This window comes from Zea mays, chromosome 10 (genome assembly GCF_902167145.1).
Source record: "Zea mays cultivar B73 chromosome 10, Zm-B73-REFERENCE-NAM-5.0, whole genome shotgun sequence".
Lineage (NCBI taxonomy): Eukaryota > Viridiplantae > Streptophyta > Magnoliopsida > Poales > Poaceae > Zea > Zea mays.
This window is the reverse complement of record NC_050105.1, coordinates 91,626,830-91,648,492: the sequence shown is the minus strand read 5'-3', so window position 1 is coordinate 91,648,492 and position 21,663 is coordinate 91,626,830. Positions and strand designations below refer to the sequence as shown.

Here is a 21,663-nt window from a genome sequence, read left to right as displayed (position 1 = left end):
AAGCGTTGATGGAGCTCCGTGCGTCCCGCCGACTGTTGATGGTGTGTCATAGATCGCTCGACGGATGAGCAAGTGGTAGAAGGTGGTTGGCTGCTCGAGTGAACAGCCGCCGATAGCCCTCGGCGTCGGGAGTCCGGGGGAGGCCATCGGCTATCCGAGCCAATACTCCACCAACTTCACTCAGCGTGTTCATGGCTCGGGCGAAGTCGGGGTTCAAGTTGCGTCCGAAGAGTGGATTTTCTCGACGTTGCCTCATTTCCTGCTCGGCCTGTTCTTGAGCCTGTCGACGGTAACGTCGTTGAGAGTTCCTTCTTTCTCTGAGGACCCGTTCTTCTGGAGTTTCTCCTACTTCTGAGATCTCGTCTCGTGACACGGGCTGCGCCGGATCCTGTTCTCCAGCTTCGTGATGTCGTCGAATATTTCGGCGTCGGTTCCTCCGCCGGCAAGATTCCCGCTGATGAGGTTCTTCTCCCGGTGCAGTCGGTTCATCGTCGGAGATAGGATTCGATTCCACTCTTCCCCCGATGAAGAGGACGTCGGGGTAGAATGGAGCAGCTATCGCGACGATTCTCTTTCTGTCCTCCTTTGAGGATGGAGGCACAGAAAGAGCAGCTGGACGACCCTTGGCCTCATTCGCTTCTTTTCTCCTTGTGATTCGTGTCCATTTTTCCGTCGGAGAGGTGGACAGCAGAGTTCTTCGGGTAGACGGACCCTCGGCTCCTAGCTTGTTGAAGGTGGTCTCTTTTTGGAGCACTGGAGGTTGTGCTTTTTTCTGCTTCGCTCTTATTTTCTTGGAGATCCTTGAGGAAGACTTTCTCTCCGGTGGATCCGCGATGCGATGCAGAGTTCCCTCTTCATCTGCTACGAATGAAATAGTTCCGAAGCATAACACGGACCCGGGACGGAGGATGATCTTGTGCTGGAAGGTGACGGCCATTGAGCTAGCTTGGATCAGTGACACACCCCCTACCTGGCGTGCCAGCTGTCGGTGTTTTGGGTCCGACCGCGCACCCGGGGTTGCCCCTCAAGGTGCTTTTTGGAGTAGGACGATGTCACCGACTGTAGCTCGATGGTTCGCGCTAAATGCGCGAGAGATGGTGGACAATGGTGTACAGGTTCGGGCCGCTTCGAGATGTGTAACACCCTACGTCCTGGCGTGAGTACTTTTATGTGGTGGGTTACAAGGAGGCTCTCTAGTGTTGAGGACGTAGAGAACCGGGTGGATGGCTAAGTAGTGAGATCGATCCTTTTGAAGGGGTGCCCCTAGGCCTTATATACTCGACCGTGGGGTGTTACATGCGGATATGATAACGACGTGTGCCTAAGTAATAGTGAACTGACTGAGTCTATCTTCCTATAATTCAGCCGACCCATTCTCGCTCGGTTCCGACGTATGAGGCCTCTGTGCGGGAAAGGTCGGGTCACTGTTGCGATCACTGCTCAAATTTATTGGGCCATCTGGGCTTGCGTCGATCCGGCCTTGTGTCAATCCGCTTTACTGGACGTTCCTCCCCAAGCCCACGAAGGGGTGACCTTGCGGATTATTGGGCCCACGGTCCTCCCGCGAGGTATCTTATCCTTCTGGTGGACCCAGGGGACATCCGTCCCCCACAGGTCTGGTAGAGCAAGAGATGGATGGTGTGTCGGGTTCCTAATCGTCGTGTTGTGGCGGGCGGGGGAAACTCTGAGTCCAGTGCCGGAAACTTTGGTGAGAATCCTGTAGCTGCTTCTGCTTGTTCATCCATATGTATAGTACTCCTTCGGTTAGGATTCGGTGACACGAGCATACCAGTGTGTCGTGCACCATTATGGGCATCGTCGTGGTGCTGCCCCACATGGTGCGCCGGCTTCACCACCGCGTTATTACTGGTGGAATCCACCTTCATGAGATCGTTATGATCTTCATGTTACTTTGCACCGACTCGCGCGTTGGGGCTTGCACTAGGCTGATGGACCGATCGTGCTCTGGTGTGGTCACCACCAAGAACCGGCGTCGTTGCCATGGGCGGTGAACGGATGGAGGGAGACATGGTGCTAGCTGTCGAAGATAGGATGGACGAGTCTGATGATGGGGGGAAATAGCAATGAACCGTTGGATCTTGGAACCGCAGCTCCGATCGGATTTGGTGATGGTTGACGTGGGTCATTGATCTCGAGCTGATCGGTCCGGATTAGATTAGGATACCGCTTGGTTGGTGGCAGTACACTCTGCGATAAGCGGGCTAGATCAGATGAACCCTATACCCCCTTCGGCCTGGTGATCTCAACCCTTGATTTCTGATTGGGTGGATGTGGATCACCGATACCCCTTCAGCCGCATATTCATGCAAATGTGCCCCTCGTCTTTTTCATAATAAACCTGCCATCCTTGGTCATGGTGGGTTCTTACACCTTGGTCCCTGGAACTCATAGATAAACACCTGGGACTTATATCTCAGTATGGAATTGATATTAAATAGCTCTAGCACTTCCTTACTCCATAACTTTTGCTATTTGACTCCAAATTAGTCTGTTCCAGTTACGTTAGTTTCATAATAATATTATCTATGCAGTAACGACATCATTCATGACATATTACATACTTTTATAATTAGGTATTTGTTTAATCTATGTTCTAACCCCTCTAATCAAAGCTACTCAGTCCCTAGTTATAATTTGAATATGTGTTATAATAAAATTATAACTTGGATTAAAATGGAAAGAGTTATTTATTTGGAATATCTTTCTCATATGAAGTATAATAACAAATTCATAATATAGTTTAATATTTAAGCACATAGATCTTCCATATACCATATCTTTTCAACCATAACTCCGAATTTAGTGGTTCTCGAACCCACGATCTCGTAGCGACGAGTAGATCACTATTATGCAATTTGTTCTTATGTTTGGTGTGATGTTAATTATGTCTATACCATGTTTGTTTGTATTGCTACGAATAGCAGTGAGGTCACGAGAATCTGAAGATCATCCTCGTACCTGGAATCTTGAGTCTCAGGCAAGTTGTGCCCTTGACCACTTTTATTTACCCAATAATGTTCTTTATAATCATTTTGGCATGCATATGCTTAATTTTGATGGGACCCAATAGGTCACCCTAGTTTGGTCATCTTTACACCTTGTTTACCCCTGAACTTTTGGGTAGTCTTTGCTATTGCTATACATGGTTTTGGGTGTTGAAATAACTATTACACATGATCATTATTTATTATGATTGTTCTATTATGTTCATGATAAGATTACTATTGTTAATTGGAACACGGAGCTTAACTTGATAAACACGTGCCACCACAAGGATGGAATGGGACGCCCTTGGCTGACTAATTAGGAAAGCTAGTGGAGGACTACCTTACCCGAGAGGGGCAAGGTCAGTAGGGGAGTTGGCGTGTAGGGAGGTTCTCGGGTTGATTTTGCTACGTTTGCGGTCAGACGGGGGATTGCCGCATTGCGCTCCCTAGAAACTGTAGCGGGTTTTCTTAAGCTAGTGGAACTTTGTAAAGGCCTCGTAGTGTTACCCTGCCTCGTCTCCTCGGTAGAGATGAATGGGACTTCTAGACCCCTTGGCAACGGGGTGACATGACTTGTGGGTAAAGGGTACAACCTCTGCAGAGTGTAAAACTGGTATACTAGCCGTGCTCGCGGTCATGAGCAGCTCAGGACTCTCGCATGATTAATTTATGGAATTAAATTCAATTTGTCATTTGCATCACATTGTGGTTTATTATTAATTTTGATCTATTATTATTTTGGTTTGGTATCTACTTATACTTAGTAACATCTAACAAAATTTTGAGCAACTTTAAAAGCAATGCTGAGCTTTAACCATCCTCTTTGGTAAGCCTTACACTTCACATAAGCTCCCACCTTTGGCGAGTTCATGCACATTATTCCCCACAACTTGTTGAGCGATGAACGTATGTGAGATCACCCTTGCTGTCTCACACCCCTCCACAGGTCAAGAACAGGTACCGCAGGATGAGGCGCATGGGGGATGTTGTGATGAGTTCGTGAGAGATCTAGGTCGTCGTCTCCTAGTCAACTTTGGGTTGCTGGATCGTTGTCTTCGTATGGTGTAATTATTTAATTATTTTGTATGGAACTCCTATTATATAGTAAAGATGTGACATTCGTTTCTGTACCATGATTCATCATATGTGTAAGACTTGGTCCCAGCACACTTGGTGATTATTTCTCGCGCCCGGGTCTTGGTGCCCCCCGAAACCCGGGTGTGACATATGGGCTTTTGTGGACCGTTGGATAGATAATCTACGGTGCATATTAGATTGAAGTCTCGGTCGTTGGATCAAAGATCGACGATAGAGATTTTATGATAGCAGATCAATATCCCCCACCAGATTGAATTGGACGGCCCACGACCTCGGCCGAATCGGTATGCGACCGATCCCATCACAGCCATCGGATCTAAAATCAACGCTTGAGATTAAAGGATCCCGCGATCTTATCTCAGCCAATAGATCCAAGATTAATGTAGCATCCCAAAAATTCAAATTCTAAAATATTCTCAAACTCGCCCTAAATTCAAAATGAATTTCAAATTTTGTTTCAAAATGTTTGTTTGCAAGTTGATATCAACAAGTAAAATATAGTGGTCTATATTATCTCTAAAATCCTCCTCAAAATATTCTACAAATATTTCCCCAGTGATCACCCTCAAACTCTTTCAGAAATACTACCCAAATATTACACCGATATATCTCCAAGTATTTTCTTCCTGAGAAATACCTTCAGAATCATTTTTGAAGTCCCTACAAATATTTTCTTCATAAGTTTCCTCATGCTCATACGTATACGTATGCCTCCGGTGTCATACGGTGAGCTCTACAAGCTAATTACACTCATATAAGACAAATCCATGCTAATCTCCCACTAATCCTCTCATCCTCCCACTAATCCTCTCATCCCTCCCCCTAATCCCCCCACCATGGCTATAAATAGAGGGGCAAGGGCCTCCTCTCATCCCACCCCAAGCCATTTCATGGCAACTCCCTCCCCCGCCCCCACACGCCCACTCCCACTCCACCTCCCACACAAGCACCCACTAGCACAAGGATCGTTCGGTCATTCTTCGATCGTTCGTCCCCCTGTTCTTAGTTTGTTCGTTCGTTCGTCCGATCGTTCGATCGTTCGTCCGATCGTTCATGGTTCATTCGTCCGTTCGTCTGATCGTTCGATCGTTCGTCCGTTTGTTTGTCCAAATAACCTTTTCCTGCTGTTATGCTGCCGAAATTCCGATCGTTCGTTCGTTCGATCATTCGATCGTTCATCGTTTGTTCATAGTTCCTATTCATCATTCATCGTTCGTTCATCGTCACTATTCACCGTTCATCGTTCGTTTATATGAACTATTCACCATCACTATTCACCATTACTATTCATTGTTACTATTCATCAATCATCTGATAACCCCAAATTTCAACTACTCATCCATCATGTTGTCCAGTCCACCTAAGACCAGCTAGACCGATATTCCAGTCAAACGAACTCCAGTGACTGTGATTTTCATTCCAGTAGGGAACTTCACATCTGGTCACTCATCCTAGATTTCTCCAAGTTGAGCACGCTTAACTTTGGGATTCTTTCAAGCCAGACTTCCAAAAAGAAAGGCAAACCATGTTTGTATGGATACGTCTTCAATCCTATAAAACCTGGCCCAAGATACCACAGCCCACTCGGACCAGAATACCACAGCATTCCAGGTATTTGGGTCCCGCCTCACTGCTGTCTGATGTGACACAGTAGGTAGGAACAGTTTCCACCAACATAAACATCTGCCCAAAAAAAGCCCAAAAATAATTCCTCGCACCCCGCTCAAAAATACATTTCCAAATATCTCTAAATATTCAAATTCTAGAATATTCCAAGAATATTCCTTTCCTTTTCTTTTTCTCCCTATGATTATAAAATCCAAAACTCCTCCATCCAAACTCAGATTTCAGTCATTCATGTTTCTAAAATTCTTGTCAAACTATTCCCTATCCATCCATGTCATCCCTTAAGCATGGTTCATATTCCAGAAAACTCCCAAAATACTCTTGTCCCATATTCTGCCTATAACTCTCATGTTCATATTAAGTCAGACGATTCATTCGTCACTATTCTCACCAACAGTGAACTTCACTGTGCTACACCACATACACCCAGCTATAAATACACCTAGCTACCCTCTCCCACTCCACACACTCAACACCCTCAGCCAAGGCAAACACCCCACCCACTCAGTTACTCCTCTCTGCCGGCTACACGCATAGTGTCGCTTCGTCTCCAGTCCACCCTCCTAGTAAGCACCTTCGCTCCACCACCAGCAGTATCTCAACACCACATGACACAGATTCTACTCACGACTCTACCCATCCATATATCGCTATTCTGACCACTATACTAAATATTTGTTGGTATACTTGTTGGTTTGTATATTTATTTGTTCATGTTGCATAGTTATCGGAGCGTTCGTGCCGTCTCGTGGAGGCCAAATCTGCAAGCCTACGCCAGGCAGTGGAGCTAGAAGCCAATTCCGCAAGCTCCTCTTCCCCCTTCACCAGATAAGCACGGCAAGCTCACTGGATCCCTTTGATGCAGAAATTACCTATGATTTTTCAACCACAACCCTCAGCCTGTTATTTTATGCATGATATGATTTTGAGACAAGTTATTATGGCCACCCAGCCGCTTGCCGCAATCAATCCCTGATATATTTGTTACAAATAATTTGAGAAAAGGTGTGAGTTTTTAAAAGAAAATGTTTTTCAAAATGTGTATGATGAAGGGTTTTCACCCTTATCACCTTTGAGTAGGGATGATCAGGGACTCCCTGGTTTAGGGGAGGGCCTAAGGTGATGGCTCAGCTGGTTTAGGCATGAGCAGAAGGATTGTCCCCTCATATAAGGACCGGTTTGTCATCCTTCACTACCTGTACTCATGATAAGTACAACCACTCGAGACTGTGTGGGCAGTCACTCAATCTGAACTCATACGGTCCAACCCTAGGGTTATGAAGGCTGGGGAGCACCGGGAGGATAAGGAGGGGGAAAGTTTTGTCTGGTTTGGACATGGCGGTGGCCTGACTCCTTCCGGTATAACCGTTAAGGTTAGGACGTGCGAGGAAAGAAAGAGATTCAGATTCGGGTCTCACTAGCTATGAGATCGTAGAGCCGGACTAGTGGGTACAGTGTACCCCTCTGCGTAGAGTTCAAACCGATTCGAATAGTCTCTGTCCACAAGAATAGACGAGTCTGGTGTGGTATGGCAATTAGTGTTTTGTTTTCAAAAAAAAGGTGCGTTTGAGAAAAGTGGTTTTTAAAAGGTTTGGCGGTTGAGCCGTGAGCTATGGTGGACGGGAAGTCCAGTAGCTGTTTTTGAAAATGAAAACCAGTGGGAAACTGCTGAGATACCTGGATGGTTTAGTCCAGGGGATTTTGTTCTATATTGAAAAACTTCCTGCTTCTTTGGGAGAGGATGCGCTTTGAAAAATACAAAATGTTTTACAAAACAACCCTGCATAAAATATTGTTGTTTCTGCAAAATATCCTGAGCTCCACATATTCCATGCATTATATCTAGTTTCCCCATTCCGCGGGTGAAGGTGGGCTGCTGAGTACGTTTGTACCCACCCTTGCTTGTTTGTTGTTTTTCAGAAAAAGGAGATCAGGTAAGAGTTACGACTGTTCCCAGCCTTGCATGTGGCTGTTGGACCGCTGATTTGCTTCGCTGCGTATATCGGGCCGCTTCAGCCCCACTCTGATGATATGTCCCGAGTTGTGGACCAACTCTTAAAGTTGATCACCACCTTTATAGGTTTGTCTCGTTTAAGCAGATTTGGAAACATCTGATGTATAAATGTATTTACTAGCCTCCTGGGACTAGTAATTGTATCACATTTGAGTCCTAGAGGATCGGGACGCTTTAGGTGGTATCAGAGCTGTTAGGTTGGCCGCAGGACGTAACCCTTAGCCTGATCCAAAAGTTTTTGAGTCAATACTATTTTCTTAAAAAACATCTTGCTCTCATCCCTCCATTTCAAAAAAGCTTTCCCCTTTCCTTCTCTCAGAAGTCAGATGGAGGTTCGCTGCCAAACCAGCTTTTGCCAGAATGAAGATGGTTTCCCCAAGTTGTTGAGAGCATGCACAGTTCGCCTCGAAATCAGGAGCCAGCCAGAGTATGATGGTCGTGAATTCGTCGAGCATGGCACAGAAAAGTGTGCCGTGACTGTATACATTGGATCCAGTCCGCACCATGTGGAATGGAGTGTCACTGCTGCTGGGCACAGATTCAAAGACACTTGTCAAGTCGTCGCTCGCAAGGCATATTGAGGGCCCTGTGTCAGATTTATGAAGAAGAAGTGGCCGGCACCCTGCTTAGATTCTTTCTGCCCTTTCAGAGAAACCGTCTAGTTTGGATGGCCAGGATGTGTGCATTGGAAGGGCAACAATTGCTTGAGGTTGACCCCACAGTCGTGTACCTCACTGCATATCTGCTCACCCTGGATGCACAGTATGATTTCTTGGCTCGGCACCACCGTCAGATGATTGCCCGAGCAGAAGATGCAGAGAAGCGCAACCGTCAGCTCCATGTAGATCTCACCACAGCTCAAGCCCGTGCAACTGCATTGGAAAGTCATGAAGTCATTGCTGTTGAAGCCCTGAAGCAAGCCAAGGATGAGCATGTCCAGAAGTTGATGGAGGCCTACTTGGTAACCCATAACCAACGTAGAGCCCTGCGGATCCAAGAGCCCGCTTCATCCAACCCAGTTCAACCCATGAGAGTTGAAGATTCCCAGATTCTTGAAGGTCACCCGGTCTCTACCAGAGGAGAAAAGAAGGCTTGGGAACTCCCGGAAGGAGCCATAATCTTGGAAGGAATGCCAGTCTCCCCTCAGGCTATGGATAAGCAAGAGCACCCCAAATCCTCCCAAGATCCCGCGCCAGAGTTGTTTGAGCCCCTCACCATGAAGAAGATTCCAGCACCGTCCCGTGAGATCAAAGAAGAAGCTGCAAGCACCCCGCCAACACTGCCGCCCTCTAAGGAACTACAAGAGCCAGTCCAGCTTGAAGAAGAGTTCGACCCTGTGCTGCCATCTCAGTCGCCGCCAGAAGAAGTCATCAACATCAGCTCCCTCTTGACCCATCCAGGAGATGTCTCAGATTGAAGGTTGCCAGCCTCGCCAGAAGAGAAGCTGCCTGGTCTAAAGTTAGTTATGCCCAGTCCTCTGCATGCATTGGGTAGTGAAGTTTTTCTTCACTTTGGCTAGAGCCCTGCATGTATGAGAGGTAATCGTGTAGACTCGTGTTTTGCAAAACTCTAATTATGTGGCCCCCTAGGGCATTTCAAAATGATTTTCGCTTGATGTTTTCTCCTCTTTTGAGTGCATATGTGATCCTTTAACGTTAGTGCTCATAAGTCATGTTTAGCATAGTTCTCAGTTTAGGAGCCGAGCAATAGTAGTTATGCTTAGCCCCCGAATCTGAGTAGTTCGTGATTTGGAAAACTCTATTCTTCCCTTATTCAAAACATTTGATTTGTTAGTGCTTATCATTGTTGAGCTTGTGTGTTTTCATTCTTTTTAAGAAAGGTTTTCTCTAAAAACATAGATCACAAATTAGATCCAATCCTCACCTTATTCTTCCATTCTCATCTTAACACATCTCAAGAGAAAAGCACCTTACCCAAGAAGATATCGGGAAGCTTACCCTTGAAGCCTGGAACAAGCTATAGAAGAAACCAGTCCAGCCGCTCAGTCAAAAGGACCGACCATGAGAATCAAAGCACTGCCCCTAAGTCAAAGTAAACAAGAAAAGAGGTTAGAAGGAGTTATTACCATACATAGAGGCAAAGATTCTTAGAACCAGAGACCACAAACATCAGGGTCATTGACCCCACCACTCACCCATGCCCCCTGCATGCGTGCTCCACCCCCATATGCACTATCACCACCCCATGCCCCCTTTCCAGCGCACCCACCGCCATTACCGCCAGCAACACCATTCCCCCCTCCATTGCACTTGCTGCCTCGTGTCACCTACTCCATCACCACCACTCTGCAACCGAACACAACCGCTCGCCTATAAAACCCCCACACCAGCTCCCACAATTTCCATCCCAAGCAAAACACACCTGATAAAATCCCCTCTGCCAAATCGCAAGCAACTCCATTTTTCCACTCCCTCGCCCCTAAGATCACAATGCTTGGTGATTCTTGGTTTGAAGACTGTTGTACATGGTTCAACATCTTCGGTTTCCTCCTCTGTATGATGGTAATACTCTTTGATAGAATCCTCCAGTGGGAAGAGCAAAGAGAAAGAAAGGGTCAGTGAAAAGAAGGTAGTGAAGAGAAGATAATAAGAAGGTTCTCCCAGAATCAACCATGTGACAGTCATCTTTCTGCATCCTGGTCAAGCAGCAACAGCAGAAGAAGGCCCCGTAACACCCTTGTTATGAGGTACTTCAAGGAGTTCAAATCCCCAAGATTCAAGAGTTCTACCCTCATTCTTTTTAAGTGGGGTAGTGTTCTAGTAAGGTTCCTGCTATGGAGAAAAAGAAGAAGGCATGTAGCAAGCTTGTGGAGGACCTGATCGTCCAAGCATATAAGTTTCTGGATGAGAAGTGATCACCCAAGTTTTTTTGATGAAGCACCAGAGGACTAATCAAGGAAGGAATCCATGTGGGAGTTCGCAAGAGAAAGGTTTGCGTGTTGGCATCAATGCTTCCTCAATAAGCTAGCTGCCAAGCGAAACCTAGAAGCCTGAAGATGATTCTTTGAGTAGCCAGAATCAGCGTTTGCAATCAGCAACCAGATGCCCCTCAAAGGCCAGATTTTGTTGAAACTCTATCTCCTCGAAGAGTCTGCAAAGTGAAGATATGTAGCTGAAGTAAAGCTATACCCATAACCCTTCTAAGCTGAATCTCGAGGACGAGATTCCTTTTAAGTGGGGTAGATTTGTAGCATCCCAAAAATTCAAATTCTGAAATATTCTCAAACTCGCTCTAAATTCAAAATGAATTTCAAATTTTGTTTCAAAATGTTTGTTTGCAAGTTGATATCAACAAGTAAAATATAGTGGTCTATATTATCTCTAAAATCCTCCTCAAAATATTCTACAAATATTTCCCCAGTGATCACCCTCAAACTCTTTCAGAAATACTGCCCAAATATTACACCGATATATCTCCAAGTATTTTCTTCCTGAGAAATACCTTCAGAATCATTTTTGAAGTCCCTACACATATTTTCTTCATAAGTTTCCTCGTGCTCATACGTATACGTATGCCTCCGGTGTCATACGGTGAGCTCTACAAGCTAATTACACTCATATAAGACAAATCCATATTAATCTCCCACTAATCCTCTCATCCTCCCACTAATCCTGTCATCCCTCCCCCTAATCCCCCCACCATGGCTATAAATAGAGGGGCAAGGGCCTCCTCTCATCCCACCCCAAGCCATTTCATGGCAACTCCCTCCCCCCCCCCCCCCCCCCCGACACGCCCACTCCCACTCCACCTCCCACACAAGCACCCACTAGCACAAGGATCGTTCGGTCGTTCTTCGATCGTTCGTCCCCCTGTTCTTAGTTTGTTTGTTCGTTCATTCGATCGTTCATGGTTCGTTCGTCCGATCGTTCATCCATTCGTTCGTCCAAATAATCTTTTTCCTGCCGTTATGCTGCCGAAATTCCGATCGTTCGTTCGTTCGATCATTCGATCGTTCATCATTCGTTCATACTTCCTATTCATCGTTCATCGTTCGTTCATCGTCACTATTCACCGTTCATCGTTCGTTTATACGAACTATTCACCATCACTATTCACCATTACTATTCATCGTTACTATTTATCAATCATCCGATCACCCCAAATTTCAACTACTCATCCATCATGTTGTCCAGTCCACCTAAGACCAGCCAGACCGATATTCCAGTCAAACGAACTCCGGTGACTGTGATTTTCATTCCAGTAGGGAACTTCACATCTGGTCACCCATCCTAAATTTCTCCAAGTTGAGCACGCTTAACTTTGGGATTCTTTCAAGCCAGACTTCCAAAAAGAAAGGCAAACCATGTTTGTATGGATACGTCTTCAATCCTATAAAACCTAGCCCAAGATACCACAACCCACTCGGACCAGAATACCACAGCATTCTAGTTATTTGGGTCCGGCCTCACTGCTGTCTGATGTGACACAGTAGGTAGGAACAGTTTCCACCAACATAAACCTCTGCCCAAGAAAAGTCCAAAAATAATTCCTCGCACCCCGCTCAAAAATACATTTGTATTTTTTATTTTCCAAATATCTCTAAATATTCAAATTCTAGAATATTCCTTTCCTTTTCTTTTTCTCCCTATGATTATAAAATTCAAAACTCCTCCATCCAAACTCAGATTTCAGTCATTCATGTTTCTAAAATTCTTGTCAAACTATTCCCTATCCATCCATGTCATCCCTTAAGCATGGTTCATATTCCAGAAAACTCCCAAAATACTCTTGTCCCATATTCTGCCTATAACTCTCATGTTCATATTAAGTCAGACGATTCATTCGTCACTATTCTCACCAACAGTGAACTTCACTGTGCTACACCACATACACCCAGCTATAAATACACCCAGCTACCCTCTCCCACTCCACACACTCAACACCCTCAGCCAAGGCAAACACCCCACCCACTCAGTTACTCCTCTCTGCCGGCTACACGCATAGTGTCGCTTCGTCTCCAGTCCACCCTCCTGGTAAGCACCTTCGCTCCACCACCAGCAGTATCTCAACACCACATGACACAGATTCTACTCACGACTCTACCCATCCATATATCGCTATTCTGACCACTATACTAAATATTTGTTGGTATACTTGTTGGTTTGTATATTTATTTGTTCATGTTGCATAGTTATCGGAGCGTTCGTGCTGTCTCGTGGAGGCCAGATCTGCAAGCCTACGCCATGCAGTGGAGCTAGAAGCCAGTTCCGCGAGCTCCTCTTCCCCCTTCACCGGATAAGCACGGCAAGCTCACTGGATCCCTTTGGTGCAGAAATTACCTATGATTTTTCAACCACAACCCTCAACTTGTTATTTTATGCATGATATGATTTTGAGACAAGTTATTATGGCCACCCAGTCGCTTGCCGCAATCAATCCCTGATATATTTGTTACAAATGATTTGAGAAAAGGTGTGAGTTTTCAAAAGAAAATGCTTTTCAAAATGTGTATGATGAAGGGTTTTCACCCTTATCACCTTTGAGTAGGGATGATTAGGGACTCCCTGGTTTAGGGGAGGGCCTAAGGTGATGGCTCAGCTGGTTTAGGCGTGAGCAGAAGGATTGTCCCCTCATATAAGGACCGGTTTGTCATCCTTCACTACATGTACTCATGATAAGTACAACCACTCGAGACTGTGTGGGCAGTCACTCAATCTGAACTCGTACGGTCCAACCCCAGGGTTATGAAGGCTGGGGAGCACCGGAAGGATAAGGAGGGGGAAAGTTTTGTCCAGTTTGGACATGGTGGTGGCCTGACTCCTTCCGGTATAACCGTTAAGGTTAGGACGTGCGAGGAAAGAAAGAGATTCGGATTCGGGTCTCACTAGCTATGAGATCGCAGAGCCGGACTAGTGGGTAAAGTGTATCCCTCTGCGCATAGTTCAAACATATTCGAATGGTCTGTGTCCATAGGAATGGACGAGTCTGGTGTGGTATGGCAATTAGTGTTTTGTTTTAAAAAAAGGTGTGTTTGAGAAAAGTGGTTTTTAAAAGGTTCGGCGGTTGAGCCGTGAGCTATGGTGGACGGGAAGTCCAGTAGCTGTTTTTGAAAATGAAAACCAGTGGGAAACTGCTGAGATACCTGGATGGTTTAGTCCAGGGGATTTTGTTTTATATTGAAAAACTTTCTGCTCCTTTGGGAGAGGATGTGCTTTGAAAAATACAAAATGTTTTACAAAACAACCCTGCATAAAATATTGTTGTTTCTGCAAAATATCCTGAGCTCCACATATTCCATGCATTATATCTAGTTTCCCCATTCCGCGGGTGAAGGTGGGCTGCTGAGTACGTTTGTACCCACCCTTGCTTATTTGTTGTTTTTCAGAAAAAGGAGATCGGGTAAGAGTTACGACTGTTCCCAGCCTTGCATGTGGCTGTTGGACCGCTGATTTGCTTCGCTGCGTATATCGGGCTGCTTCAGCCCCACTCTGATGATATGTCCCGAGTTGTGGACCAACTCTTAAAGTTGATCGCACCTTTATAGGTTTGTCTCGTTTAAGCAGATCTGGAATCATCTGATGTATAAATGTGTTTACTAGCCTCCTAGGACTAGTAATTGTATCACATTTGAGTCACATAGGATCGGGACGCTTCAATTAACGACTATGATTCTCGTTCATGATGGGGTATTTGAGATTCAATCATGAGCGCTCATCACCGGATCGACGGCCAGGGCCGTTTCTCACCCGCATGATCCTGTTCACGCTGGAACGGGGCTGCGGCATCCTGCCCGCGGTGGCAGGCCCACCGACTAGCGGTGGCTGTTGCGAGGCTATGGATGAGATGTCTTTGATTGATGACTTAAGGTGTTATGGTGGCATGTATTTATATAGGCTGGGTGGTGGGTGGTTACATGATAGATCTAATCTGGTACTTATCTGTTACAACAATATTTTTTATATTAGGAACTCTAACAAACTCGAACTTAAATCTGTTACATGATAGATCTAATCTGGTACTTATCTGTTACAATCATATCCTATCTATTAGAAACTCTAACAAACTCGAATCTAGAATAGGTAAAAGTGATGCAAGATCCGGCAAGTGGAATAAAAAAATAGGAGAAAAAACTCACGTGGGTTGTATTCCTTAAGTGCCTGAATAGATAAGCCTTTTATTTGCTATTTTTTCCTATTTTTTATTTCTAGATTTAATTATCTCAATTAAAATCTGATTTTAAATTTTGAAACCATATTTATATGCACTACCAAAACACCAACATGAATGTAAATATTTTACACTTATTTACTCCTTATTTATTTTGCTCAAATAAGTATTTGTATGCATGAAATGTAATAAGAATGGAATTCACATAGTTATATAACCCAATAGGAGTAATTTGTATAGAATAACTCACTATCCTATTTATTGTAGTTTAAGTATATAGCCAAGATTTTATATTTACTATTATTAAATTTTAGGGAACATAGTCTAAATTCATAACTTTTTATAATACACTTGTATTTTTAAATATTTAGGGAATTTTCTTAATTCACCAAGATACAATTTCGGAGTGTTACAGACTTGAGAGTCTATCTTCCCTTTCTTAACCGTTTGTAACCTCTATTACGAGTTTTATCATCAATGGTGCCGATAGCGCAAGCCGTCAATGACTGAAAATAGAGATGTTCTGGCTAAACCAGTATAAACATTGCACCCTCCGCGCACACCCTCCAGAGTCTAGAACGCGTACAATAAATTTAATTGTTGGAGCGAGGTACAAAACAACGAGAGCCACCCAACCAAACACACCACATATGTTATTAGCATTTGCAAGCTCAAGTTTAGATAACGTGTAAGGCCATTTTAATATAAAATTACTATTCTATTACAGTGCCAAATTCAGAGATTCTTGCCTTTATACCAATTCATTATGCATCCACGTTACTCTATAAGTTTCTCTGTGCTATATAGTTTATTCATTTACTTTTAACTAACTACCATGTTCACTTAGCTTTAATCTGTACCGATTTTTACTACTTCTATAGTGTTTTTGTCTCTATAGATTACAACTGAAGTAGTCCAAACAACCGGCTTTAATCCGAAGAGAATAGCTCGAACATCTCTAATTTCAAAAATATTTGCTAGAGGGGGAGAGGATAGTGTGGTCCTTGAGCTTACGCTGGCATGTTCTCAGTGATACTCTATTATAGGACCTATTTGGTTCAGTTTTTTTCTAACTAGCTTTTCTGAGGATCTGACCGTAAAAAGAACCTGAGTATCGTGAGAATTACGTGCGGAGAAAGATTGAGTGGTCCAAAAAGTCAAGATCTAGAAAGCGATGGATCTAGAAAGCGATGGATTCCTATTATCGTGACGACTCGACCAATTCTGTGTTCATATTGATTTTGTACAATTTTTATCAAAACGATTCTTATAGAAGCGGACTGAAAAACTAGATGTTTAACAGTTCGCAGCAGCTTTTGGTGACCAGAAGATGAAAAAGCCCAAACAAACGGTGCCGTAGTGATTGGCGTCCTGGAGCAATTTTGCTCTATTTGTTACAGCGCACTTTTGGAGCAATAGATACCATGTGGCAGTGCAGATAGCCTAAGGATCTTCATGTGCAGCTAAACAATAAACAGAGAGTACTTCTAAGAAATGGTACAATGTATGACCATCAAAGCCTTTTTTTTGGGTAAGCATTCAAAACCCATGAAAGGTCTCTTGGAGAAGCATTCTAATAACAAGGCAAAACGAGAACAGAGGACTCCAGCAGAATGTTCTAATAACTTTGTTTTACTTGGAGATGCCCAGAATGTTCGACAAGGGCAGAGTTACATCAGAACTCCGGCAGTATTGTCGAGCGCCTTCTTCGCAATCTTGAATTTGCTAGCCAAGTCCTTCCCTGAGTCCTCGGCGATCACGTGCTGCTTGATGAACATCACAATGCCATCCCTCAATACCTCGAGCTCTGGAAGGCCAGCGACACGAGTGAAGACATTCCACACGCGTGCATCGTCTTTCTGTAGCAAGGTCTCAAACAGCATCCGGAAATGCGAGACCCTTGCCGGAGTCATCTCCACCGGGTTGGCCAGGTTAACAACCTTCAAAGTTGCGAGGGAGAGCGTGAAGTTCAACAGCATCTCCGCAACTAGCTTCGCAAGGTTCATGGATCTACTTGACTCCATATTATCTAGCTCCTTAAAATGGTCCCAGATGCAGTACTGATCAAAGCAGAGAACAAAAAAAATCAGAAACAGAGACCCTTTGATCGCCACTTATGCTGATAGCAAAAGGCTGCAAGCACTACAAGTAACAGCTAGACTAGATTCACTCCAAATCCGAATTAATCCATGTAAGCTACCATCTGGCAATGCTAATGTAGTACATCATACCAATACAAAATGTATGAAAAACACAAGTTGAAATTCACCGACATCTAAAGCCGTCATAATAGAATGTCGATCCATACTAAATTCATTTATTTCAGAAAGGGGTGGCCTAAAAATGGATACACATAAAATTAATCTGCATAAGCTACTTGGGAAGAAGTAATTTCTGAGCCAAACAAGCTTTAATATAAATAGCAGACATGATAAATATAACAATATACCTGCAAGCTGAACTTGTGGTTTTTCTCATGGTTGCATAGCTTGGAAGCAAGGACTGTGTAATACTTATTGAACATCTTCTCATGCAGACAACAGTCAACAATGACCCTTATAATTTCTCGGTCCTGCATATCATACGCAGGAAAAGGCATACATCAATAATATTGTGAAATACATGAACAACAAGACAACTAATCTTCAGGAACATTGATGCATGCCTGCTTCCCAGAAAGGCCCAGCCTCAAGAGCTTTTCAAAAGCATCTACATAGTCTTCAGCACTCATTATAATACAAAAGATTGCTCTTCGTATGTCAGTGTTCATCCGTTGAGCAGCTGCAAGCTGAAGAAGTTTTTTTGTCTCTGCAACATCCTTGCTTATAACAGCTGCAACATCTTCAATCTTAGCTACTGTAGATGGAACATCCCCAGACAACCACCACTGCCCTTTCTTATCAGGGTCCAAAAGCCTGCTCCATGTTAACCCACGCAAGAGGACATCTTCTGCCTTAAGCTGTCAGTACGTAAAAGAGGAATAAAAAAATGCATTAACTGCAATATGAAATCACAATTCATAACGCAGATGATGGGAAAGTAATACTGGTTCAAACCTTTTGAAGCCACTTTTTTATTCGAGTATGGTGTGAAGGATCCTCTTTAGGCCTTTTCTTATTGTTCTTAATGTCACATATGGTTTCAAGCATAAATTCCATCTGAGCAGTAAGTTAAAACCATTCAGACAAATTTAAAACCTACGTGGAAAGTGATGCTTCTTAAATAGGTGCATTGAACAAGATAGCTTACTCTTCTGCTACGTATATCAGTCTTCCCGTCTGCTCCAACACCAGAGTGCAATTTAAGATCATTCACAGAGTTCTGAATACTAAGGACAAAATCTTTCATAGCACATGGATCATCTCCCCGCAGCTTCATTCCACAGCCTGCCCATTTAGATGAAAGCATATTCCCAGCTTCACTCAGAAACAGAAAAAGAGGACACAGTACTCTATACATGAATAGCTATTATTGTTAAATGTTTCAGTTGAGTTACTGTTGAAACGTGATATAACGTCATACACTGTAGGATGGTCAACACTGTAGAGACATCTAGCTCTGTCAAGCGCTTGCTCAGAATCGACAGAAGATCATACACAAGATCGCTGTAGTATTGGAAAACAGGATGCACTAATCAATATTATGAGAATTTATGTTTGATGTGGCTTTACAAAAACATATTATGATGTCTCATTCGAACCACAAACCTTGAGGTAACACCAAATATGCACAAATAGCAGAAGAGTAAGGTAAGGTTTCTCAAAGATAGACCATCTTCTTTTGAATACTCATCCTGCCACAGAAAACACAAATAGTATCAGTTCAATAAAAACTATTAGGATCCCCACACAAAAGAAAAATGGTTCATGGTTCAAGAATCCTCACGGTAAGCAGATATACAGAGAACATAATAAGTCATATTTATCTTCGTAATAAAGGTGTGATACCTCAAATGACTTAGCAATAGATGCAAGGATCTTGGCACTGAAGTCAACACCGACCAAACATGCCATACCTGCAACAAAGGCTGCAAAGACAGCGGCATACCTGCAAAAATGACAAAGCATTAGTTTTGCGGTGGGATTGTAGTAAACTATACCGAATTCTGACACGACAGATTATCATACAAAAATGGGGTTCGTGGAACAAATATACTAAGTGTTTAAAGAAAAGATTTACATGGTTGATGGGAGACCCTTAACTGTTCATTGCCACGAGGTCCTCGGGAACAACTAGCCAAAACCTCATCCCCAATTATCTGGGAGCCATCACTTCGTGGAACAGACTGTGATAGATAAAACAACAAAACCGGAAAACAGTACCCCATGGTTAATCAAGACCCCCCAAAAATATATGAAAGACAGGCGGTAGACAAATATCAGAAGAAATGAAAGATCTTGTAGTCTAGGGTTGTACTCGAAAAAGTGTGGCAATTTCCTGAGTAATGGACTCCACATTTGACTCTGAAAGTCTGTTCAGAAGTCCTGATGCATAGCAAACATTAGGTCATACACAGAATACATGTCGCCGATCAATCAAGTAAATAAAAGACATAATTTAGGTTCAAACCTCTTACTCTGCGACGCATCTGGGCAATTTCTTCTGATTCTGAATTGGAAGCATTACGCAGACTCGGAGGTACATACTTCCCTTTTGATTCTTTGGGCAGTTCAACCACATTAGACACTCCATCCTCAGATTCCAGGACTGCTCCATCATTCTCTTCATCCATGTGAACACCTTCATCATCTGGTTCGTCCATCTCTGAGTCATCCTTCATCTTCTTCTTCTTTTTCCTTTTCTGACCATTCTCTTCACCTACATCAACCAGTTCCTCCTTCTCCATACCATCCTTCTTCTTTTTTTTCTTCTTTTTCCGACCATTCTCTTCATCAATGTCATCTGGTTCCTCCATCACTGTGTCATCCTTTTTCTCCTTATTTTTCTTTTTACCTTTTCTCTTGTCTAAATTAGTGTCCTCCACCACATTCCAATCATATGCTTTTGTTTCACCATCATCTGAACCAAAGTCACCACCAAACCCAAGGTCCGCAAAAAGGTCATCCATACCATCATCAGGACCTCCCAACTTTCCTTTCTTCAACTTGAGCTTTTTTGCAAGCTTCCTCTCCATCTCTAGATCCTCCTCCATGCTCACAGGTCCACCCATCTCCATCTCAAGATATTCCTGGAAGTTGGACCTGGGCTTCCGCTTACCCTCTGCTTCCCTCTTTCTCTTCTTCTTCATCATGCCATCAGGCTCTTTCTTTGGCTTCTCCTCAACCGAACTTGGCTCTACTACTGACATTGACGGCTTCTTCTTTTTGCCACCCTAACTCGATGGATTTTGTGCATCAGAACTAAGACAGTAAAGAAAGCAAAACAAGTTATTGCACTCTTCCTTTCCAGGGACTTGGTAAACTCACCTGATGCCCAACCCAAGAAAGAAATCGCAGCTTGTGCTTCTCTGATCTCGCCTCTTTCCGCCTCTCTTTTCGAGACTTCTGCTCCGATTTCCCTGGAACAAACACCAAGAGAAAACAATCAGCATACGTTGTTGCAGTAGCAGAGTTCTTTCATCACAGAGCACAGGTATGAGACTTGGAAAGAAGGCCCCTACCCCCCATGGTTGCTCTAAGTGCTCCTGACGCGGAATCAGTTGAAGCTGCAGTTTGGGCAGCAAGATATTACTGATATTCTCTATCGAACTAACCAGTTTGATCAGAATCAGCTAACAAAAAGGAGAAGGCATCATTTCCGTCCTGTGCGAGAGGCGGGGCGCGGCTGGCCTGGGTGCCGGAGGAGGGAGTCAGGCGCGAGGCCACCGGAGGAGGTGGGAGGCAGGAGCGGGGTCGTCAGAGCTGGTCGTGCGCGGGGGCTGGAGCCGGGGAGGTCGGGACTGGCGGCCTGGTACTAGGGTTTGCGTGAACCGGTGACTACTTGACTGCACTGACGGATGGGCTGGGCCGCCGAATACCTTCTTTTCATGGAGAGTCCATTAGACTGTCCGCAACGCTTGACTCTACCCGTCCCCTACCCTAATACTGTTCACCATCTAGCGGCTACCGTCGCCCCCTACCTCCCGCAGCGGCGAGCGCCACCCTCTCCCCTTCCTCGCCGCACTCTTCTCTCTCACGCCAAATGCAGGGGACGACTGTAGCCGCCCCCTCGCCTCCTTCGCACGGACGGAGCCGACCGCGGCAGTCTACGGAAACTTCTCGTTCCACCTCCCTTCGTCTCGAGCACTCCGCGGAAGGGCGAAATTTCGCATCGACGTGACGGCGGATCTCCCGTCGGCCGGTGGAGTCGGCCCCGGGCCCCCTCGGTTTGGGAGAAGAGGACGTCGAGTTCGTGAGCACCCAGTGTCGTTCGCGACCCAAGCCGAAGAGGAGTCCAATCCGCTTCCGGCGAGGAACATCGCGACCGATTCGTTGCCTTCCGTCTCCGACCATCGACGGCGCCATCAGATCCACACGGAGACGCTTCGATTCGGCGTGTTGCGGCCGAGATCTCCCCCTCTTAAGGTATTACCTTCATGAACCTCGGCAAATCAATACTTATTTCTCGATTAATTTCGAACAGCACTTGTATTTTGCTTCGATTCGCCGTCTTGCGGGCGAGATCGTCCCTTCTTGAGGTATACCATCTTGTACCCCGTCATATGAAAACATCATTCCGGAAATATATAGATTAGCACTGGTTTTGTTTAACATTCCTATTTTATTTTGGCCAGCCCATACGAGTTTAGCAGATCCACACTTGTAGTTTGACCTCTGATTACGTTCTTCA

General features: G+C 44.5%; 1 protein-coding gene across 1 annotated transcript; it reads right to left on the bottom strand.

Moving 5' to 3' along the window:
• Window positions 1-16,383: 16,383 nt before the first annotated feature.
• LOC103641383 (nucleolar MIF4G domain-containing protein 1) lies at window positions 16,384-20,799 on the bottom strand. The gene is made up of 13 exons (NM_001321824.1): window positions 20,495-20,799; window positions 20,301-20,392; window positions 19,444-20,206; window positions 19,291-19,358; window positions 19,077-19,159; window positions 18,822-18,921; window positions 18,582-18,667; window positions 18,397-18,479; window positions 18,124-18,260; window positions 17,931-18,032; window positions 17,540-17,833; window positions 17,324-17,446; window positions 16,384-16,934 (listed from the first exon to the last, which is right to left on the bottom strand). The coding sequence occupies exons 1-13, from the start codon at window positions 20,499-20,501 to the stop codon at window positions 16,545-16,547; spliced, it is 2,328 nt and encodes a 775-aa protein (NP_001308753.1). The 5' UTR covers window positions 20,502-20,799; the 3' UTR covers window positions 16,384-16,544.
• Between the last annotated feature and the right edge of the window lie 864 nt (window positions 20,800-21,663).